General features: G+C 46.9%; 1 protein-coding gene across 1 annotated transcript in view; it reads right to left on the bottom strand.

Moving 5' to 3' along the window:
* Nucleotides 1-10,649, bottom strand: part of Irs1 (insulin receptor substrate 1) — a 52,823-nt gene extending 42,174 nt beyond the window's left edge. Inside the window, exon 1 of the mRNA NM_012969.2 lies at nt 6,341-10,649. Within this exon, the coding sequence (NP_037101.2) occupies nt 6,362-10,069 (3,708 nt within the window). The 5' untranslated portion in view covers nt 10,070-10,649 and the 3' untranslated portion in view covers nt 6,341-6,361. The remainder of the gene's footprint in view (nt 1-6,340) is intronic.
* Between the last annotated feature and the right edge of the window lie 12,555 nt (nt 10,650-23,204).

A 23,204-nucleotide genomic window follows, 5' to 3' on the forward strand; every position in this document is an offset into this window, starting at 1 on the left:
GCATACATTGAGCCAGATCTACTTTAACAAACAGGAGAGAGTGCAGCCTGTAGCAAGAGTCTTACCAAAACGGAAGAGAACTCTTTCACTGTGGCTGGCAAGTAACTTGGCCTAGCCTCCTGGTCATTTGCCTTTTTCTGTGAATTAAGATTGGGAAAGACATGGCCATTTCTATAAGACAAAGTCGATGCCAACTGATGATGCTTCTGAGCCTGTCACTTCAAATAGCCTTCTACTCAGTTCCTGAAGGGTTTCTCATTAGACCAGAATTATAGTATGTAGCATTAAGGTGTGATTTTGCTAAAACAAACAAACAAAACACCTCCTTGCGAGTGTGCTTTATAACATGTTTCAGGCATAACATTATCAAAAGAGGAGGAGAAGAAAGAAATCTGACTATAGTAGGAATATTGGAAAATAGTTTTAAGTGAAAAGTATACAGACTATCATTCTAGTCATTTATGAAGCCCATGTAGAGATGTGACTATCATGGGAGCCTCTGAATATATTGAAAACTCCAAAATCAAGCTATTGTTGGGTCGGTCAACAGAATACATATATTAACAGCTCAGCTCACCACTCCAAGATTCTAAAGCACATTCTAAATTCTAAAGTCCTGGGTTAGCACACATTTTACCCATAGGAAAAGAAACTGTTTCATATGTCTAACAGGGAAAAATTAAATTGTAACAAAAAATCCCATATAGTAAAATAGCCCACAGCTCTCAGGTGGGGTTCTCAAGTTTCTTGTCCACTCTCTTGAATGGGTTTCTCACTGGAGAATTCCGATGCTACAAAGAAGAAACACTACCCATAAAAATGACAAGAAGGGGGACATTCTCAACAGAAGAAATGTTGAACAGTATCACAGGTCTACATTGGTTACAGCCTGACTGCAGAATGGGATGCTCCTGATAGGTGACCTGAGTAAGCAGAAAACTGCAGATGACTTGCATACCCCTGAGATAATTTATTTTTAAACGAGATGTGAGGAGACCAAGCCAGTCTGGAGATGACTCCAAACGTGTAGATAAATACAACCAGAAGACTTAGCATGAGAGTGCTCTTTCCAAATAAGAAAGGTCAAAAAACCAATCCTAACTCAAAGAGCCATCCTGCAGGCCTCCATATGCCCAGACGGAAGATGGGACATGTAGGTAAGAAAAGAAATGATGAGGACGTCCAAAGCACTTTACCATGGCCCCAACTACTGCTTCTGGAGAAGCATGCTCAGTACAGATGACTCATTAAAGAGGATCAGTCACTTGCTCCAAAACATCCCTATGTTTAGAGCTGCAAAGAAGGTTAGAACAATGTGGAACAAACTTCTCCAGTTACTGATGAGGAAACAGACCCAGGGAAACTAAGTGACTCGATCAAGGTCACGAGGCTAGAACTCAAGATCTCACTCCCGGGAGCAGCTTGGATTTTCCATTGCCTCATTCAGGATAGCACAAAGTGATTTTCCAGGAATTTTGATAAACTAGAAGAAAAAAGATTTTCAAAAAAAGCATGCTGGTTTGGAGCTCAAGTTCTTTTCTGTAAGGCAATATTAGAGGTATTCAAACAGAAGGTTGCTACATAGACATGTATTTTTAAAAACATAAGCAGGAAATAAAAAGTTAGATGCTGCAGTAACTCTTGTCTGCTGCTCTCAAGAAACCTGAGTCCTTTCACACCAGAGCTGTCCTTATACTGCTTTTTAACTGTGTTTTTTCCATGGGCATCTTAGAAAAACAGTACCGAGTGGCTTAGGAGTCAGAGACGAAGAAGGATGCTGGCTGTTGAGAAACACTTTTGAGACTAGGGAAAGGAGAAAATACTTTTATAGATTTCCTGTGTTCTTCCTTTAGTATCTTTTCCATTCCCTATACCAATAACACATCTCATGAAAAAAAAATTTATGAGGGCATAGTACAATTAGAAGAAGTCTTAAAACCAGCCCAGGCTGCACTGATGAGATGTCACTGGCCAAAAACAAATGTTTGAAAAACACACCCACTCTTTCACAATCTTGGTAAAGGGGCACACTATAGTCTTCTAATGTTTCTAATGATTCAGAAGACACAATGTGCAAGCCGTAGCCTACACTCCTGAGTTCCCTCACAAGCAGGGTGGGGAGAATCAATTTTCCTTGATCTTATCCAGCCCTTGTGCTTTGTAAACAGCAGGTGCTCAATAAAGTGTATATTGTTAGATACTGGAAAGAGCCTCGGGCTCTTTCAAGGAAAAAGACTTTTTCTCCGAATGACCCCTTAACAACCTTGTGTCTCCTTCTCCTCCCTTTTAGCTCAAGACATAAATATGAGAACCACGATCCAGCCCTGTCAATCCCACACCACGTGCTGTCTGCCGCTCGCTCCGGCGTGCAGACTGGAGATGGGAAGATGAAGGAACGGCGTCGTAGTAAACCATAGTAAAGACAGGAGGAAAACAAAATGGGGCATGTCACATGGTCGCGTCCTGATTTTTTTTTTCTCAATTAAAACGAAGAGGAAGCGCGGTATTTCCGGCCTCCATCTGCCCGCTGCGGAGTCTTTTTCATTCTTATGAGTCTGGCAGAGATGCAATAGAGATGGAGCACATCACATCTTAGACTTGGGGACCGGAGGACCTAGATGAGCTCTGCTGCACCCACCCACAAGGGTGAGCGAGCTTTCCCAGCGAGGCCCCTGCCTCCCCCGCCCCGGTCATCACTCATGCTGATTGGCTCTTGCAAGAGCCAATCGGCACCCAGCGTCCAGCCCACCGGCCTGAGGGGCGGAGGCTCGGCTGCTACAGCCAACCTCGAGGCCTGGGAAGGGGCCGGTCCCGCGAGGACCGAGCCAGGCGAGGGCGGGAGCCTGGAGGCCTCCTCGCCGCTGTCTCTCCCACCCGGGGCGGGAGGGCTCTTGGAAGGGGGGAGCCCAGAGCCAAGCAAAGAGGGGGGCAGGCAGGAAGCGGAGGTGACCCGGGAAAAGGGAAAGTGCCAGGGCTCGCGGGTCCGCGCCAGCTCCAAAGGCCAGGGGGCGGGGAGCATCGCGGAAAGGGGGGGAAAGAGAGGCAGCTGTGGAGGCATGGAATCCTGGAGGTCGTAGTAAGGAAAAACAGGGACAGAAACGAATGGTAAAGTTCTCTTTTTATGGGGGGGCCTTGACAAAAGGATAATAGGAAGGGAAAAAAAAAAAAAAAAGGATCCCGGAGGGATGACTCCAGTCTGTGTCAGCAAAAGTGTGATCTGTCTGCCAAGCCTCACTTTCAACAGTAAAGTCAAATCTAAGGCAAATACTGGTTAAAGGTATTTAGACAGGCATGCTGAGGCCCAGGGGGTCCTTTTAGCTTTCCACTTTGGGCTCTGGGTTAACCGGGTACAGACAGTAGGCCACAATGACTGTACTAATGCCTGGACCATGCACTAGGAGGTGGGGACAAAGGGAATTGGGGGGGGGGAGGGGGAGTAATCTTTCCACAACCCAATCTAGCAGTTCAGAACTAAGTTGGAGGTGACCCTGACATGCATCAGAGAAGAGACACAGAAAAGGTTGTTGTTCAGTCAGTCAAATCCTGAGCAAGGGAGCTAAATGCTTCACAAATGACTCTCCTTGAGCTGACATTGAAACAAAGTAAACAAGCCGAGATGTTTAAAAGAGGGGATCTGAGAACGCTGGCACACTCACACCCCTTGTGGCAGCTGTATTCCTTTAACCTTGTTTCAGGTTTTTTTGTTTTTTTTTTGTTTTGTTTTCTTTTGTTTTTTTTCCCCTAAGACGGGCGAAGTAGCAGCAACAGCAATGTCAGGGGAAGTTAAAATAGCTAACTGATAAGTCACTGTGAGCAGAAGCTGTTTGCCACTGGCAGATCTGATCCCGCTCAGCCTCCGATGCTAACTGACTAGCAAACAAAACCTTTAAACTTAGCAAAAACAAGCATGACTGAGGGTGTACTGCACCAGGTAACACTAGGTGCTCTGCTTAAAGGGCACAACACACACATGCTTAAAACTTAGATACACACTCTAGAAGTCTGCTTCTGGCATTTGGCAAAGCATGATCTACTGTTATTCCAGCACTGTTAACAGACAGGACTGATTTTTCTGGATTATCATATTTTCCCTAAGAAATGCTGAGATGCTGATCATTAGAGTTCTGGGAGGGGAAGGATTTGTAGTGTGTGTGTGTGTGTGTGTGTGTGTGTGTGTGTGTGTGTGTTTGTGTGTGTGTGCGTTTGTGTGTGTGTGCGTGTGTGTTTGTGTGTGTGGTGTGTGTGTTTGTGTGTGTGTGGTGTGTGTGTTTGTGTGTGTGTGGTGTGTGTGTTTGTGTGTGTGTTTGTGTGTGTGTGGTGTGTGTGTTTGTGTGTGTGTGTTTGTGTGTGTGTTTGTGTGTGTGTGGTGTGTGTGTTTGTGTGTGTGGTGTGTGTGTGTGTGTGTTTGTGTGTGGTGTGTGTGTGTGTGTGTGTGTGTGTGCGCGCGCGCGCGCGCGTATTCTCTACATAAGTATATTTTTAAATCTCCTTTTAAAACTGTGAGGATACTGTTTGGTCATTTCATGTCTTCAAAAGACAAAACACTGCTTATTCTATTTCGTGAACCAAAATGTATAACAAGTAAGAAAGTAAACGAGGGGAGGGAGTTCTTTTCTTCCTTTACCTCCTGTTCTACGGGATCTGTTTGCTTCAGGTTCCTCCTACTTTATGAGGTAAGCAGTTTACAATGCAAGTACTGCAGGAGTCTCAACCCTCAAAACCCACGTTAGAAACAACCAAGAATTTTCTGTTGGCAAACAATGCAATAAAAAAAAAAAAATCTCTACGTCCCAGTGATGGAAGCAAACCTGGAAATAAATAGCAAATGCAATAAGTGCTTTCTTAACATATCACATGAAACTTGCGTTTTAATGCTCATGTACCTCCATTTGGTCCTACAAAATAGAGAATGATAAGTGCTGGAAGCAGAATCAGGACCATTTTGACCACGTAATCACTTTATTATTCCTTCTATTCTTTATTATTATTTCCTATTGATAAAAACCCAAGGCACAATGTCTTACAAAGAGTCTTATTAAGAAGAATAAATATTTTTCAGTGCTCTTCCTATGAAGCATTTATAAAATTCATGAGGTAATCAGTTTTTCAGAATAAACTGCTTCCAATTCTGGAAACTTCTGATTTGCCAACTCATCACATTATCTGGGATTGACACTCCTCTCCTCTACCCACAATGACCACCAGAAAATAGACTCACAGAAAGACGGGCTGACTTCCTTTTACAAATGTTCCTCATTTTCAATATAGCATTGGCCACCGATGACCTAAAGCCAACTTTCAACATCTCTGAGGCATCTAGTCATAAACTTAAATAAAAACAAACGGAGAATACACGGATTTGCCCCATCATTCAACATACACTAGAACAAACACCCTCTTCCCCCTGACCAAATGCCTGTTCACTTCACTAGAGAAATGTTAAGCAATTTTACAGAAAAAATGTACAGTAGCCCCAAATGGTATGTGTGATGCCTCAGTACAAGAAAAGAAACTACAGGGCAGACAAGCCAGGGAGAAGTCCCAAAACTCTTAACTCATAATGGGTCCCAGGCACATGGTGTTTATTGCATATTCTGTACAAAAGCAGCCATGCCTGCAAGATGGTAGGTCCATGTGTGCAAAACATTTCATGAAACCTAGTACAAGAACAAAAAGAAAATGTGCCCCACAATTATTTTCTTTGGAGATCAGAGATAGGTAAGAATTTCTCTACAAATACTCGGGCCTAAAAAGCTCTTGTTAATCCTTTTTAAGAGAGCCTGAATAAAAGTCACTGATGTTTACAACTACTTTGGTACTGTGAAATCACAAAACAAAAGTGCACATAGCCACTCAGTATGCTTGCCCTTCAGAACTCCGAGAAAGGACCTTAAAACAAGGGCTTTTTAGCCTCTGGATTAGCAAGTGTTTTTGGTAGAACTGTCCCTGCTAAGGGCTAGCCTTACTATTCAGTCAAAAGAAAACTTTGAGACGAAGAGAATGACTGCAAAGAAGGAACCCGTCAAACCTCAGGACTGGTTTTATAGAATGTAAGTCTTAAAATGCCTCAGCGAGTACTACACTTGGGAATTCTCACATACAGAAGCCCTTCTGTGGCTGCTCCCGACAGGTTTCTTTGACTATCTGCCAGGTGTCATTGTGAGGTGAGCATCTGTGTCCCCTGACCCACACACCCCCACCTCCTGAAAGTATATCCTCCCCAAGGACACTGTGGGAAGGAGTGAGAAGGGAAAGAGGGAAAAGAACAGAACTCAAGCTCCCCCCACCCACATGGTAAAAAAGCACTTTTGTCTTCTGACTTTGCCACCATAAAACGCACCTGCTGTGACGTCCAGTTAAGCTATTGACGGTCCTCTGGTTGCTTCTGGAAGTTGATGCTGGCATAGGTGCTTAAATCCTCACTGGAGCGTCTTGGGGAGCTGCCCTCATTGCTGCCTAAGGGTTGGTGAGGGGGAGGGGGTGGCAGGGACTGCTGTTGAGAGGGGCAGTCTTGAGGGTGCTGCTTAACATCCTTGACCAAATCCAAGTCTATATAGTTAAGACTCTTCTCCAATCCCCCGGCAGCCCCGTACCCTGGAGCCGACTCCTTGGATGCTCCCCCTAGATCCCCGGGTCTCAGCCACACATTCTCAAAGGATGCAGAGCTGTGGCGTTTCACATCCTCACTGCCACCACCGCTGCCCCCTCCTGCAGCCCCTGCTCCAAAAGACACTGTGTTGCCAGCCCGCGTAGGCGCCGAGAAGGTCTCGGAGCTGTGCCTCCTCCGGCAGCCTTGAGTGTCTGCACGAATCACTTTGGCACTCTGGTTATGGTTGGGACTTAGGTTCACCCTGGTGAATGCGCTCATGCCCCCAGGTCCCTGAGGGCCTCCCAGCAAGGAAGAGTGAGCGGCCTGCTCAGCGGCCCCTTGAGGTGTAACAGAAGCAGAAGCAGAGGCTGTGGAGGATGGAGGGGGGGCAGCTCCTGTGGTTCTGGGCAGGCTCACCTTCTCTGCAGCAATGCCTGTCCGCATGTCAGCATAGCTGACTGGGGCCACTGGTGAGGTATCCACATAGCTTTGACGAGGACAACCTATCTGCATGGTCATGTAATCACCACGGCTATTTGGCACCGACCGGGTTGGCCTACAAATGGAAGCAGCCCCTGGAGGTGCAGGGCCTACTCTGCCCAACTCAACTCCACCACTCTCCTGCCAGGTTGCCCTCCGGCCTGGCCCCAAGTCCATGTTCATGTACTCTTCCGAGCCAGTCTCTTCTCTGGGAGCTGGGTGGAGCTGGGGTAGACATCGAACTGAAGGGGAGCTACGGGAAGTTGCAGGGCCAGCTAAATAGCCTGGCTGGCCACTCCCGAATTCAATATTCACATATTCTCCTGGGCTTTTGGGCTCGGGAGGGTGCAGGGAAGACTGCTGCTGCTGTTGCTGCTGCTGCTGTTGCTCTCGTACCCGGGGTAAAGTGCTTGCCTTGGGATCCCCCAAGGACAGCCTTGTGGGTCGAGCCAGGCGGCTGTTGGTCTGTGCAGCTGTGTCTACCTTTCGAGGCAGATGGGGCTGCAAGGCATGGTGGTGGGGATGTGTGACGCTAGACTCTGGCCTAGCCCCACAGTAACCCCCACCCAGGCTGTCGCTGCTGGTGGAAGAGGAGGAATCTTCGGCAGTTGCGGTATAGCGAAGGCGTCCAGAGCTTGAAGAGAGACGAAGATGCTGGTGCCTGGCACCCTCCTCTGGCTCCCCAGGGCGCTGGGTGTGCTTAAAGGACCTTGGTAATGAGTAGTAGGAGAGGACAGGCTTGTGCTGGGGATCTTCTGGGCCATAGTAGCATTCTGAGGGGCTGCTGGTGTTGGAATCTCCCACTGGCGACATGTTCATGTAGTCACCAGTGCAAGGCAAGAGCTTACCACCACCGCTCTCAACAGGAGGTTTGGCATGGGGAAGGGCATGGGTATGGTGCCCCCCTACTCCGTTTGTCCATGGCTTCCCATAGCTGCTCCCAGAAGGGGCTGCGCTGATGCTGCTACTGCTGCAAGACCCACCTCCAATGTCAGGAGAGCAACTACCACTGGGAGACATCATCATGTAGCCATTGGGGTCCACTCTCTGTGGGTGGCGCCTGATGGGGTTAATGATCTGCTGGGGGGCAGATACACTCTTGGGGCTCATGGGCATATAGTCCCCATTTCCTTTGCGGTTGCTGGGCACTGGAGCCACTCCGGGAGACATGGGCATGTAGCCATCATCGGTGTGGAGGTTGGAGGAGTCTGGACGGTGGTGGCCCCCACGACGTTCCAAGTGGTGCATCTCTAGACCCTCCTCGGGATAGGAGTGGGTGGGCACGAAGGCGGAATGCCGGTAGCCGGGCAGTCGGCCTCCACTGCCACCTCCTGGTGGGTAGGCAGCGGGCATCATCTCTGTATATTCCTCAATAGAAACCACTGAGGACTGCGAGGGGGTCTTCTGGTGGGATATGGTGGGGGACGTGCCAGCCGAGTGAGTTCTCTTCCGAAACCGGTTATCCAGATCTGCTGCACCAGCGGCTTCGTCTCCAGTCAGCGCCGGGCTTGTCCCCATGGTAGCACCTGGGATGTAGCGATGGCCGTTGCCACCCCTAGACAAAATGTAGTGACCATTGGGAGCTGTCAAGGTGGAGGCTCCCTTGCCACCCATGCAGATATAGTTGCTCAGCTCCTCCTCACCCCTGGCTGGTGGGGTGTGGCCCAGGGAATCTGGGGTGACACTGCGGAAGGAACTTCGGAAATCGCAGGGACTAGAGCCATACTCATCAGAAGAGATGAAACCGCCATCGCTAGGAGAACCGGACACGGAAGCACTAGAGCGCCTCGGGAAGAGACAGTCTGAAGTGGAGCCGTGGCCACTGGTACTACTGGATGACAGGCTCACTGGGCTGGTGGCTGAAGGGGAGCATCGTGAAGAAGGCATAGGGATGGAGCGGCTGTGGTTGAGTGGGGGGTGCAACCTGGAGCTGCCTCGATGCCGATGGGCGTGGGTCCTGTTGGTGCTAGGGCTCACAGGACTGCCATCCACTGATGCTGGACGGGACATGGTGCCTTCGCCATCGCTGGAGGCACGCACCCTGAAGGAACCTGGTTTCCCACCCACCATACTGGCAGGGGAGGTGGCAGTGATGCTCTCAGTTCGAGATCTCCGAGTCAGCCCCACTTGGCTGGGCGGAGGATTGTTGAGATGGTGCCTGCGCAGGGGAACACTGATGGGGTTGGAGCAACTGGATGAAGATTGGCTTTTGCTGCGCGGGCGAAACTCATCGCTCATGGCCCGCATGGCCTCTAGAATGGTCTCATGCATGTTCTGGGCCACCACGGAGTCATCCACTTGCATCCAGAACTCGCCGGGCCCGGTCACAGCTGACCGCCCCACCTCGATGAAGAAGAAGTTCTCTGAGTGGCCACAGCGTCTGATGTTCATCAGCTGCAGCACCACAGCGGCAGCCTCAGAGTTGAGCTTCACAAAGCTGATGGTCTTGCTGGTCAGGCAGAGGCGGTAGATACCAATCAAGTTCTTTGTCTGACCTAAGCCCTTGGGTTTCAGGATAACCTGCCAGACCTCCTTGAACGCGGGTCCTGGGCCCGTGTCATAGCTCAAGTCCTCCCCTGCCTCTCCGACGCCAGAGCTGCCGCTGCAGCTACCACCGCAGCCTCCTCCAGCCCCGTCATGGTGGGCCTTTGCCCGATTATGCAGCTGCAGAAGAGCCTGGTACCAGCTGTCTTGTTCAGCCTCGCTATCCGCCGCAATGGCAAAGTGTTCGTCTCGGGTGTAGAGAGCCACCAGGTGCTTGTTCTTGGAGTCAGCCCGCTTGTTGATGTTGAAACAGCTCTCGAGGGGGATCGAGCGTTTGGGGGCGCTCGACTTGTGCCGCCACTTCTTCTCGTTCTCATAATACTCCAGGCGCGCCGGGCCCCCGGCCTCGCTGGCCGCCCGCAGCACGAAAAAGCGCTTATGCATACTCTTGGGTTTGCGCAGGTAACCCACCTTGCGCACGTCTGAGAAGCCATCGGTATCCGGAGGGCTCGCCATGCTGCTGCGGAGCAGAGGGAGGTGTCGAAAAACTGGGTGAGGGGTGGCTTCTCGGTGCGGCCCCGCACATGCACTCCGGGCTGGAGGAAGCAAGCAGAAACCCTGACTCCGAAATTCACGCCGTTCCTGGCGCTGGGGAGGGGCAGCCGAAGGACGAGGTAGCTGCGCCAAAGGAAGATAGCCTGATCCGAGTTTAAGGGCGTTTCATGCCCAGAGGGAAAGGCAGTGGGTCTAGGGTGAGTGCAGCCGCAATCTTCCGAGGACTAAGTCTCCCCCAGTCCTTGCAGCAGAGAAGGAGCTATGGTGCATCCCTTGCCGCCCCTGGTAGAGTCCGATGCAGGGAGGCAGAGACGACCGGAGGAGTCCCCGCTTGGCCCTCCAGGCGCGCGCTCCTTCCCTCCCGAGTTCCCCTCTGGAAGTAGCGATTCCCCAGGCAAATTAAATATCCTTGGGCAGGGGGAGGCGGGCTGCCAAGTCCCAACGTTGCACGGGGTTCTCCCTCCTCCTCCTTCTCCTCCTCCTCCTCTGCCTCCTCCCACCCTCCAACAGTCCCCGCCGCCACCAGCCGCCCAAATACCAGCTCAATCGCAGAGACCGCGGCGCTGCGGCTGTTGCTGCTGCTGCTGCTGCCGCCCGAGGACGCGTCCTCTGCAGCCCGCACTCGAGCCCATCTCGGCGGGCGGGGAAAGTGGCTTTTCCACGCGCAACGCTACTGGGCAGCTGGGGGAGCAGGGGACGGTCCAGAGGGACAGGCTCATCCCTGCCCCTAGCTCCAGTCCGCAAGGGAGGAGGGGAGGGGACGAGGGAGGGAGGCGAGGGGAGTGCGGGGGGGGGGAGGAGGTTTGGGAAGAGATCGGGGAAGACGCCCGGTCCTCGGGAGGCGCAGCCGCCGCAGTTACTTCTCTCCTCCTCCCTCCTCCTTCTCCCTCCTCCTTCTTCCTCCTCCTCGGAGAGTTGCCGAGAGCCCCAACCAAAACAAGCGGCGGCTGGCACCGCGCGCCGGCCCTCCTCAGACCGCGCCGCCGTCTCACTCCAGAGGAGCAAAACACGTGACGGAGCCTCTGCGCTCTGCAGCCGGGCTGCCGCCGGGAGGCTCCAGCCCGGGTCTCTCTCCCTCTCCCTGCTTGCTCTACATTCCGGGCCGAGCCCGCCCCACGCCCGCCCCTCTCCACCCCCCGGCCGTGCCGCAGAGGCGCCCGCACTGGCCCTTTACTGCAGCGCTCGGGCAGCGCCCCTGCGTGGCCGACAGAGCCCGGGGCGCTGCGCCTCCCAGGCCCGCGCCACCCAGGGCGCCCCCGGCCCGCAGGAATCCCCGCGGCGGGAGGGCGGGCGTGTTTGGGTGGCTACCGGAAAGCAGGAGGGGAGTCTGGGAAAACGGGAGGGGGCGGTCTGGGGAAGACGCAGGAGTGAGGGAGGGGGCAGTTAGAGGGGGTGCACTGCGGCTGCAGAGCCCCGAGGGGGTGGAGGCGCTGGGGTGGAGGGGGCGCAAGTGACCTGCTAGCTCTCACCCAACAGGTAAAGGCGACCCCCGGGAGGCAGCTGGAGGTCAGTGTCTAGGTGAGAGGCCCTGGTAGGGAGATCTACATTTTTGTAAGGTTTTCTAAAGGACTTCTGGGCCAGTCTTCCACCTGAATCTTCATATGTGCCGCGGCGAGGCACCTGGAAGGAACAGAGAGGGACACCCAAGGGCAATGACTGTTGGCTGGGTTAGGGTCTCTCGAAATCAAGACCTGGGATCTCACGCCTGGCACTATGAACCGCAGATCACTAAGGAAATAAAATGTAAATGTCACCATGTCTCTCTCTTCCTGCAGGTGAACAGGGATTCACACTTAGGGATTGGTGCAAAGGATGGGAGGGGGGCGGAGGATACCAGGAGCTCCTTATCGCATTCTAAGTCTATTTGCGATTTTATTTTTTTAAGATGTAAAGGACCTTCACAGAGTTCATAAGCCCAGCCCCTACTGTGTACGTATCAGCAAATGTTTGTTTCATAGTTGCCCGCGCCTTGGATGACCCTATACATTTTTAACCTTGACCACAAGGATAAGCGGAAGACAAGGATAAGTGGCTAGGCTGTACAGGAAAATGGGTTCTTCTTGATGAAAACGGGTCAGCAGCCTAGTTGCAAAGCCAGTTTCTCAGCCTCACCACAAGCAGACGCTCCCCAAAGTTTTTTTTTTTTAAGGTGACCTATAAATCAAGCAGGATGTCCCTATCTAGCCCAACCGGCATTAAAGACCTACAAAGGTTGGTGCTTAAAGCCATTCTACTCTAGACATGGGCGGTTCTAGGTTTCCGCCTCCTTTCCTACGCCAGGAACCCCCTCAGCCTCCAGCTCTCTGGCACTGCAGGATGTTCGCAGGGAGACGCAGAGGTAAAGGTGCTGGGCATGCTCAAATCACTAGACTGCCTAACCGGGAGTAGGGGGCGGGGGAAGGGGGCAGCGCGCCTCAATAGAATGCGGGGAGAGAGGCGGGGTGAAGTTCCCGGGGCAGCCTGCTGATTGGTGGAGTTGCCTGTCTTTCCCGTCTTGCACAGATGCGGTAAAGGGAAGAGTGAGGGTACAGACGTAGGCACTGGCGCCATTCAGATGCTTGCAGTACTTGAATTGGTGTATCCCGCATCTGTAGGTGCCGCCTCCTCCGGAAAGCCTGAGAGCCTCCGGTTTCTCTTTTCACCTCCTTTATCATGCAGGTTAATGTGTTGTCTGGTACACACGTTGAATTGAAAGTCCACATTTTCCGCCTCTGACAGCTTGGCGATGCGGGCACACGTGCCCACTATAGGAAGGCTATAAATAGCGAGTAATTTGGAAAAGGTACGGAGGCAGAAATAGAATGAAGAGGATTCTGAAGGTTTGAAATGCTTTAGCGGGAGGAAGGATGTCAACTAGAGATGTCTGAAGTTAGTGTAGCAGAATAACAGTGGCGGGGGCGGGGGGTAAACAATTGCTTCGTCTCGATTAGTCCAAAGGGGGGCTCGCAGTGTGTAGAAAGGCACTTCAAATCCAGACTTTCACTTTTTAAATTACTTCCAACCCTCTGTCACCAACCAAGAACAAACAAAAAGGAGGGAGGAAAAAAGGACGTACCTCTATGAGAGAAACAGTATTTTCTCGAACATCAAAAGCAATTTGATTTGGAAGATTTTTGTAAGTCATTTTCACAGAACGTTAGAGATTTCATGATATGAAAGTAATGTTATTATGACTGAGGAGGAAGCAGAACAACTGTTTTGAGTTCTCCAAGGCTCTGGATTGGATCCCTAGTTACACACACACACACACACACAGAGAGAGAGAGAGAGAGAGAGAGAGAGAGAGAGAGAGAGAGAGAGAGAGAGAGAGAGACCCACACACACACTACTCACTTGAGTTTTTACCACCAATCTTAAAGGCAGCTAATATTCAAATTGTACTACAGTAAGTTCAGTTCTTTTCTTTTTTTTTTTTTTTCTTTTTTCTTTTTCTTTTTTTTTTAATTCACGGGTTGAGATAACTCTGGGAATGCAAATTCACATTTGATTTACGTAAACATACAGAAAAGGAAGGTAGACTTTTGTGGAAACGGAGTGAAGTCATGTTGAGTGGATACAGGTATTATCCTGTCACCTTATGCTAAATCAGTCTTGTGTATTGTAATGAAAATTTACACCTAACTGAAAATTCACTGAGCAGGCAAGCAACCTATTACCAAATAAGTTACTCGATGCTGCCATCTCTAGGACAGCTGGGAACCACATCTGAAACGAATAAAGGAGAGCGGACTGCGTTTTAAAACATCGACTAGAAGCACTGCCAGAACTAAATTCAAGACATACTGATGTCTTGAATACAGTCTTGATTGTGAGAATTTAAATTTTACGTCGTCGGTGCATATTTTATTAACATATCTACAATTACTGATAAAATGGGAAAATGGCCTGTGTATGATGTTACCAAGAAAATCATAGAAAAATGTCATTTATTATATATAATATATATTATATTTAATATATATATCAGCAGACACATTCCTTAATACAAATAGGTCATCACTAGAGAAACAATCGGAAACTCGGATTATTGTGGCAATTTGAAACAATGCTTGAAGGAAAATGAAAACTTATGGATTTTTTTAATTGAAAGATTATATTTATTTTAATATACCTGCACATAGTTACGAATATTTGAAAGCCTCCTCTGCGAAGCCACCCAAACTATAGGGGACAAATGCTTGCAACTTTGGCATCAATGATACAAAATAACCGAATCTGCTAGATTGAGGCTTCTCTGGCCCCAGGATGTTTTAAAATGAAGGTCCGGTTTCAGCAGGTTCCGGGAGGTAGGCAAGGGGCCTGTAGTTACCATGTTCGCTGTGCTGCTGACTCCACGGAGTCCTATTTCTGATGATGGATGAAAGCCGCAATAGTGAGATGCTATGAAATGCAAGCCGGGTACTCACTTCACAGCTCGATGCATGCGCAAAGAGAACCGTGGCAATAAACATTCTACTTAACTGAGCTCTCACTGTTTGGGGACTTCTCTATTCAATCGCAGGTATCAAGCATGGAGAGCTATTCTTTCCGAGATGTAATTAAAATATCGCAGATTTCTGACCTCCTCCAAGTCCCAAACCAACATGTAGTAAAAATATCCTCATCTAAAGCAGTATAAAGAGACTCCTACTTATAACTTATACAGAATTTTAAGCAATATTGGCTCACACACAAAGGGGACATTTTAAATTAGCTGCTAACGAATTACGGGGACGTACAGCTTACCTAATAAAGGTCTCTATCTCTGTGTTCACTACAGCTGGGTGAGGCAGGCAATGACCTACGCTTGGGTGCATCTCATAGCAGCTTTGAAAAAAATCAATTACTGGCAATCAGCTGGTGAGAATCCATCTCTGTTCCCGCTCTGGATTTCACACTGTATCCCAGGGAATTCATGGAGGGCAAATGTATTGAATGCTAACCCAGGATTTCAGAAATGTATTAATCCCTCCAACAACGTCAAAACTTTCATCATTTGGTTTATGTAAAAGCAGGAAACAAGCACATGGATGAACTTGGAAAAAGGGAAAAGTAAAAACTCAATGCCATGATTTAGATCTTCCGTTTCTGGAATTGCACTGATTGGTGCTGTGTTTCAGGGGGAAGTCCATACACGACATTTGTCTAATAACCTTTACTTCCTCTTTGATTTTAATTTTCTTCGCATCTTTCCAGAACTGTATTTGCGCATGTGTGTAAGCATGGGTGACTTCCTGCAGTGAAGATACCTATGAAGACCAGAAGAGGGCATCAGACCCCAGGAGCTGCAGTTATAGATGGTTGTGAGCCACCATGTGGGTGCTTGACACTGAACCTCGGTCTTCTGGATGAACAGCTCTTAACCACTGGGCCGTCTCTCCAGCCCTTCTGTGCATCTTTATTTTAACTGTGATATTTTAATTTCTTTCCAGTTGTCTTTAATGGAGGAGAGTTTGTCATTCGTTCCTGTAGCTCAGACAATGTCACTCTTTTGGCTTTGTGTTTGGAACACCAAAACTCAGGACCGGGAATTGAACCCAGAGTCTCATGTCTGGGTTCTCAGCTCTCTTGTAACTCTTTCTTTTGAAACAGAGTCTCACTCCCTGCTGACCTTGACCTCATTGGCCAGACATCAGGTTTGCAATCTGTCTCACCCTCCTAAGTAGCTGGGATTACCAGCAGAGGCAGAGCATGAGGCCAGCTCCACTCAGTATCTTAATTTGTTTTTGTTCTGCTACAGTGTACACAGACTAAAATTCCATACCCAAAACTGCCTTTCGAATAGTTTGCTGATTTTTTTTTTTATTGCATGTGAATTTTATCGAAATGTCCCAGTATAACTCTGGGCAGAATCTCTGACGTCAGAATCACCTAGACAGTTACTAAAATCAAAACTTTCTCCAGCCCACACCCCTTTCCTAAAGTCTTCCGTGAGTCAGTGTGGACTTGTTTCAAGTCCCACTTCCATTATCAGAGATTGAAGGAATGCTGAGACTTGAAAACCAATGAATGGTTAGCCCATGTCTAAAACCATATAGATGGGGACATTATAAGATGCATGCAGATTAGACCTTCAGGAACTGTTACAAGTCTGCTTCAGTGACCTTAAACTTTTTTTTGCCATAAATGTCTGAATATAAATAACTCTGGATGCTCAGCTGTGTGTTGGTCATCCGCATCAGCCTCTCACCATTCAGGGCTCAGGAAGCGTCTAGGAAGAGGGGGCAGAAGGAATGTAAGTGCAGGTGGTGGGAAAGGAAGTGATGAACTGCTGGCCTCAGGATGTGACTCTCACACAACTCACAGGAGCTTTGGTTACTAGCGCAAAGCCAAGCCAGTTGACATTTTAGCACAGAGTGGGGAAGGGCTCATCGGCTCCCACTCCTAGCTGAGGAGCTACCAACAGTAAATGGCTACTGAGAAAAGGAGAGTCACTTTCATTTTGGGGAGTGGTCACTGGTAGGTTGCTCAAGCCCCAGTGGAAACACACACACACACACCACACACACACACACACACACACACACACACACACACACACATTTATGTATATAAAATAAAAAGCTGCACTAAATAGAACCAAGGGTTATTCATTGCAAGAAATAAGAATACAAAGTAGACAATTTGGAAGAGATGGGGTTGGGGGGCAGAGGGGATAAAGGAAGTAGTGGAGGATGGATATATTTACATTGGATAAATAAGTGGGAGTTCCAAAAAACAAAACATTTTTAAATATTTTACTATAAATCATGGAAAATATTATAATATAACATATTACACATTGTTATAAGTAATAGTTACAAATATGACAAGATATAGTTTTGTTAAAACAATGTAACAAAATAATTGCTATATTGACTAAGGGTTTCTTATTAATGCAACTGAAGAGGACATTTTTATCAACTGAAAGTGTGTATTAAATTTTTTTGTTTCTGGGTTAAACTGATTTTTAGAAAATAGACTAAAAGAGCCGTTTCTGGGCTTTTGGCATCTATGGGTGTGAAATTCACACAGCTCTGTATGGGGATAACTGTTTTCTGCTTCATGAAGTCTAGAAGTCTGAGCTGAGATAGTTCAAGTGACTTGCTTGAATGGCTGGAGTCTGGGACCTGGGCTTGGATGACTAAGATGAGGCAAACTGCCTACTTGTGTTGGATATACCTCAGGCCCCTCACAGATAGGAACTGGATTCTCAAGGAAGTACCTCAAAGGGAGCTCTTAGAACGTGGGGTTTGCGGGGCTGGGGATTTAGCTCAGTGGTAGAGCGCTTACCTAGGAAGCGCAAGGCCCTAGGTTCGGTCCCCAGCTCCGAAAAAAAGAACCCAAAAAAAAAAAAAAAAGAACGTGGGGTTTGCAATAGTACCAAGCAGAAGTTGCACCACTTTTAGGGGAGCACTCAAAAGTCTCAGGGCTTCATAGCCACTGTGCACATGTACCCCACTAGTCCAAAAGAATCATTCCCAGGCAGAGTAAAGGGAAGGGAGCCTACATCACCGTTTTGATGGGGTAAGTATCACACAATTTGTAGCCACTTTCTAAAACTCTGACAGATTGAAAGATTGTGGAGGGAAAGAAGAGGAGGAGGTGGAGGAGGATGAGAAACTCCAAGCTGAGGTAATGAGTACCCATTTACACAGGAGACTGAAGTTGAAAAGATGAATCTGGGCTTAAGACCATTAACTCTTTTGAGTTTTCCCAGGTCAACTATGGCTTATTTATCAGTGAGTGAGAGGATTTAAAATTTCTATTAAAAACAATCAATCAATCAATCAAAAAAACAAACAAAAAGCCTTTTCCTCCAATAATCTCTCCACTTTCTGTTTTTTGTTTTGTTTCTTTTATGTCGATTAAAGGGCTCTGAAAGGAACCCCAAGGTGTCGTTCAGGACCGTGGACAGCATCAAGGGGGCGCCATCAAATACCTAAGTCCTGAGGGTGGGAGATAGAATACTAGAAGTGCCCCTTAAGCTGAAGTGATAAGGAGCAGAACGGTGGGTTTCCAACTTCCTGAAGGTTAGAGGGAATGATTTCTTTAGTCTGGCCAGTGCTTTCTGACTTCTCCATTGAGAGCCGGAGACAGTGACAGACAACTGTAATCTCAGCAAGTGACGAGAGCATCACACAGGAAGTCAAGGCCTTCTCTGGCCTACATAGTGGGCTCCAGGACAACCCCGGCTACTTAGCAAGACCTTGTCTCCAAATAAAGCATACTTATGAATTCACTGAATTCCATCTAATGGCAGGCAAGAGGACACTGAGTAGTCACAATTGCCAGCTGAAAATATGCAATATTTGGAGTTTGCAATTTATAACTTGGTACCATTCATGCAAAGTTTCATGTTTTTAAGAGCTGTGGGAGACACAAGCCCACAACGAAAAAGATTTTCCTTGTCATACAGACACAGCATCCTCAAGACTGATGACTATAAGGCATACAGATAGGCTCTGGTCCCAAGTATCCAAAACTGCATGCATTCCAGCCACTTCCCCATTCTGCACACATTTACATTTCCCTTAAAATTTAGTTGTTGTTTGCAATACATGGTTGTTGTTTGCAAGTGCACGTGTGTGTGGGTCTGAAGGATCTAGATAAAGCACTAAGAACTAAAGAGTAAAAGATAAGAAAGACCGAGTATAACATGAACCATGGGGGAATTGGCTAAGAAAACCCAGGGGTTTCTATGAAATATAAATAACTTCCCTCACTCTCTATGGTGTAGCGAGTGTATAAATTACATCATCTCCTTCAGAGGACAATTGGAGAAGAGTTATGCAAATTTCCAATGCATATTTTATTTGACCCAGAAATCCCATTGTGAGAAGAGAGGAAAAAAAATAACTATATAGTGAGTGTAGAAAGGAAATATTCAAATGTTATTTTGTCAGAGAAAATGACTGGAGACAACCTATGTGAACAGAACTGGTTAAATAATGTATGTTACATGTCTTTAATGAAATAGCATATAGCCATTAAAATTAGTGTTGTAGATATGTATGTGCTGGTACTGAACAAAACCCACACAGGAAAAAGGCAGGGTGCAGACCTGTGTCACAGATGCTCCTGTTTATGTTTTTGTAAATATACATAACGTTTATATATATATATGTGTGTGTGTGTGTGTGTGTGTGTGTGTGTGTGAGAGAGAGAGAGAGAGAGACAGAGACAGAGACAGAGACAGAGATAGAGAGACAGAGACAGAGAAGACATTACAAAGGAGCAAACAAGAATTCTTTGGAGCCATTTTTTCTCAGGAGGAACCTGGCTTTTAAAAAATACTTTCTATTCCATGTTTGATTTTCTGAAGTGACATTCGTAGATTACTATTTGGGTTAAATTGCTTTATATGTGTTAACAAAATACAAAGCAATATGTGGTTGGAGCAGTGTGTCAGTGGTTAAGAGATGAGTCACTGGATGCCCTTCTAGAAGACATGGATTTGATTTCTAGCACCCACAACCTCACAATATTTTGTAACTCCAGTTCCAGGAGATCTGATGTCTCTCTGGCCTCCAGGAACACCAGGCATTCACACGCTGCACAGACATACACGCAGGGAAAACACCTATATACACAAAAATTTACAATTAAACTTTAAAACCAATAAAGCAATGTTCTTAAGCTCGTCCAATTAAAGAACAGAACAACAAAACCCTTAAAGGTGTGTGACTAGTTATCACTTGCTGAAGAATTTCTGTATGGGGAGAGCTCTAAGCCCTGTATACATGTTATCTAATTCAATTTTCACAGCAAGCCTATGAGGGAAGTAATCCTCAAACTGCAAAACAGATCATGGAAAAGAAAGGCTACTGTGATTCGAAACTCTGCCTACACAGACCTTCACTTCAACCAATTTTCCCTTTCACTACTCAGCTGAACTGACTTTGCTGGACTATGTCTAAGAAAGAATTCCTGTGGACGGAAAACCAAATTTCCCCTCAGTTCATTGGTAACATCCACGAAAGGATTATCTGGGCTGGCAAGATGGCTCAGCAGGTACAGGTGCTTGCTGCCAAGACTGACAACCTGAGTTCAAGTCCCAGACCCTGCATGATGGAAGGCTGAAAGCAGATGCAAATTGTCCTTTAAATTCTTCATGCCAGAAATTAAATAGATGTAAATGTTAAGGGTTTTCTTAATGTGCCCAGTAAAACAAGTCACGAAATAAACATTCCCTTCTGTGCCTGATACCTAGATGTGCTATGTTGCTTTGTTTAAACAGACAAGGTAAACAACACTTTGTAAGCATCGTCCGTGAGCAATGTGACTGTGGCTTTCCTTCCCAGTAGTGGGAGTCATTAAATCAGGATAAGGACACACTCGATCGTTCCCATTAGGTAAACAGCTCTTGTGGCTTTAGAAGCCGGTTTAGAGAAAAGGAGATCGAAGGAAGAGGGATTTAACTCATACAGACTTCTCTTTTGCCACAAGTCAATTCGTAGAATAGCTATTGGTTCGGGCTTTAGATCTGGGAGCCTAGACTCGATTGGCTTTGCCTTGTACATCCTTGTTAATACAGACAACTTACTTAGCCTCCTTCGTGCCCAAAGTATCAATAATAGGAAAGTAACAGTAACTTGTTAAAGCACAGTAAGTCTTTATTTACCTATTTATTTATTTACTTATTAATTTATTTGTTCATTTTGCTGCTTTGTCTGCACACTATGTATATGCAGTGCCAGAATGGGGCCCTGAAGAACATAGGTTTGGCCTTGTATACGTAAGAGCAGGAACCTTAAGAAACACACTAGGCATTTCGTGTTCTTGTGGCTTCATCCTCTCGCTGTGCCAAAACACTTTCACCCACGCCACTTTAAAGGCAGAAGGGGCTTACTTGGCTTCTACTTCCAAATCACAGTCTACTAATTCAGAAGGTTAGGGCTAGAACCTCAGTAGGAACAGAAGGCAAGACGCTCACTGGCCCATGTATTAGTACCTCCAGCTGGGGACCAAACATACAAAAATGGATATACAAGCAGCCCATGGATACAGCAAGCAGGCAACATGAAGACGCTACTCTAGACTTTAGGATTCTCCTTATCAAAGCTCCATTTTCATTTCTCTTTATAATATAGGCATAAGTCTATAATACAGGCGTTAAAAATAAAGGTTTATAACTTGGGGTAAGGTAGTAGAACTACAGAAGAAGCCAGTCACGGCCTGCAAGGTTTGTTTTCAATTAGTGGCCCCTTTGCCCTTCGTCTCCACATTAAAGAGCACAATGCTGACTGCACAGGTAGTGCTGTCTTTGTCAAGCATCTGGCTTCTGCTTGAAGCTGCATACAGTTAAGTTCTGCTGACTTGCAGGATCCGATGCCTCCGACTAAGTGGGGGTCATCACATCTGGCACCTGATTTGATAGCAGCAACTGACCTTCTTTTCACCTTCTTCCCCGGCCGACTTCTTAACCTAGTAATTCTAAAGATATTACGCAATGCTGTCTTGCTGACTTAGATGAGGGAGTGACGAATCTAATGTTACTTCACCTTTGTTAGGATGAATTCAAGACTGTCCCTGTGGCCCAAAGCCTGATAGCAAGTTTGAGTACTCTGAACTGCATGTCTGGTTGCTTTCGCTAGAGTTGTAGGGAAATGATGGGGGTTGGGGGGGGAAGCTACTCAAGAAATTATCAGTTCACCTTCTGGAGAGGGTTACCTCAAGGTCATAAATTGCTTTTGTCTAAAGATGAGCGGGAGGGTTTAAGAAATAGCCGATTTATGATCTAGGCTAAGGGATCTCTTAAAACTATCCCACATGCCCAGGGCCTGGTTGCTTACAAGGTGTGAAGGCAGAATTAAAAATAAATAAATAAATTGACTGCCTTTTTCTGACCTCAATGTTTTTAAATGATGATTTGCATTTTGACTTATGTTTTTTCTTTCCGAAGGAAAAGTAACAATTTACATTTCAATTGGGGTTTCCCCCTGACATTAATATGTATAGTTCTTTGTGAAAACCTTGGTCATTATCGCTACCACCTTCTCGGTGCTCCTTTGTCTTGGGCAAGAGTGTGTTGTGAATTATATTCTTCTAGAAGCACATTTACTCATGGAGGTTAAGAGCAGGCAGGGAGGTTGGGAGTTATATTATTAGTGGGTGGATTCGTTTGGTCAGTGTCACAAATGAATTTCCAAAAACTTAAAATTAGTTTAGCTATTGGCCCAACTAAGATGCCTAGTAGGTAAAAGTAAATGGTTTTTCAGTTTGTTCACAGACGGTTGATCCGGTAGGCCCCATTGACAGTGTTCTAATTAATGCATTGTAATAGTCAATCAAAGATTACTTAGTGAGCACTGATCAGGTACATTACACTGATACTCAGTAGGGAGCCAGGGAAAACAGCCCTGGAAGGGATTAACTAAATGAAGACATAAACTGAAACCATAAACCAGACACTAATGAGGTAGACATTTGTCTTTATAAAGTGTCAACGTGTACCTGTGTAATTGGGTGACCCACATGCAATTACGAGCAGGATCACCCAGTCAAGCACGGATCCGGAAGATCCAAGGTGTACTCCTTTTAAAATTGAGGCCGTTTCTGCATGGAAGAATTGGAAAGAGGCAAGAGCTATAGATGGAAGCGAAATTACCCGTATAGTTAGTGGGCTCTCAATGGAGAAATTCTACTAATGGCTGTTACCATCGTTTGGTGATCGTGTGCACAACGTCAGCTTGCGAGGACGCACATGAAACCAAATACACAAAAATACAGCACGTGCTTTTCAAACGGATTCTCCTGCAGCCCGCAGGCTGCACACCACACGGTGGGAAGTACGGTTCGTGGTTTTGCATAGATGCCTAAGCCTTTCTTACTTGTTTTGGTACAGTGTGGCAAGCGCATTTGTTTTGGTATCTAAAGGTTAGTTCAGAGGTGTAAGAATCTAGAGCAGTGAGATTCTAAATAGCATTATTTCCATTCCTGTCATCTTATTTCTTTTCATCAAAAATTGCAAACTGTTGGCCTTATGATAGGGGGTATGCCTGAGTACTTGGTGGTCTTTTCTTTTCTTTTCTTTTCTTTTTGATGGAACTAAATAGTATTCTCCATTAGATGCTAACATTAAAAGCTAGAAAATGATGCATCAAAATATGACACTATTGTCCCCCTTTCTCTAAAA

Source organism: Rattus norvegicus, chromosome 9 (assembly GCF_036323735.1).
Source record: "Rattus norvegicus strain BN/NHsdMcwi chromosome 9, GRCr8, whole genome shotgun sequence".
NCBI lineage: Eukaryota > Metazoa > Chordata > Mammalia > Rodentia > Muridae > Rattus > Rattus norvegicus.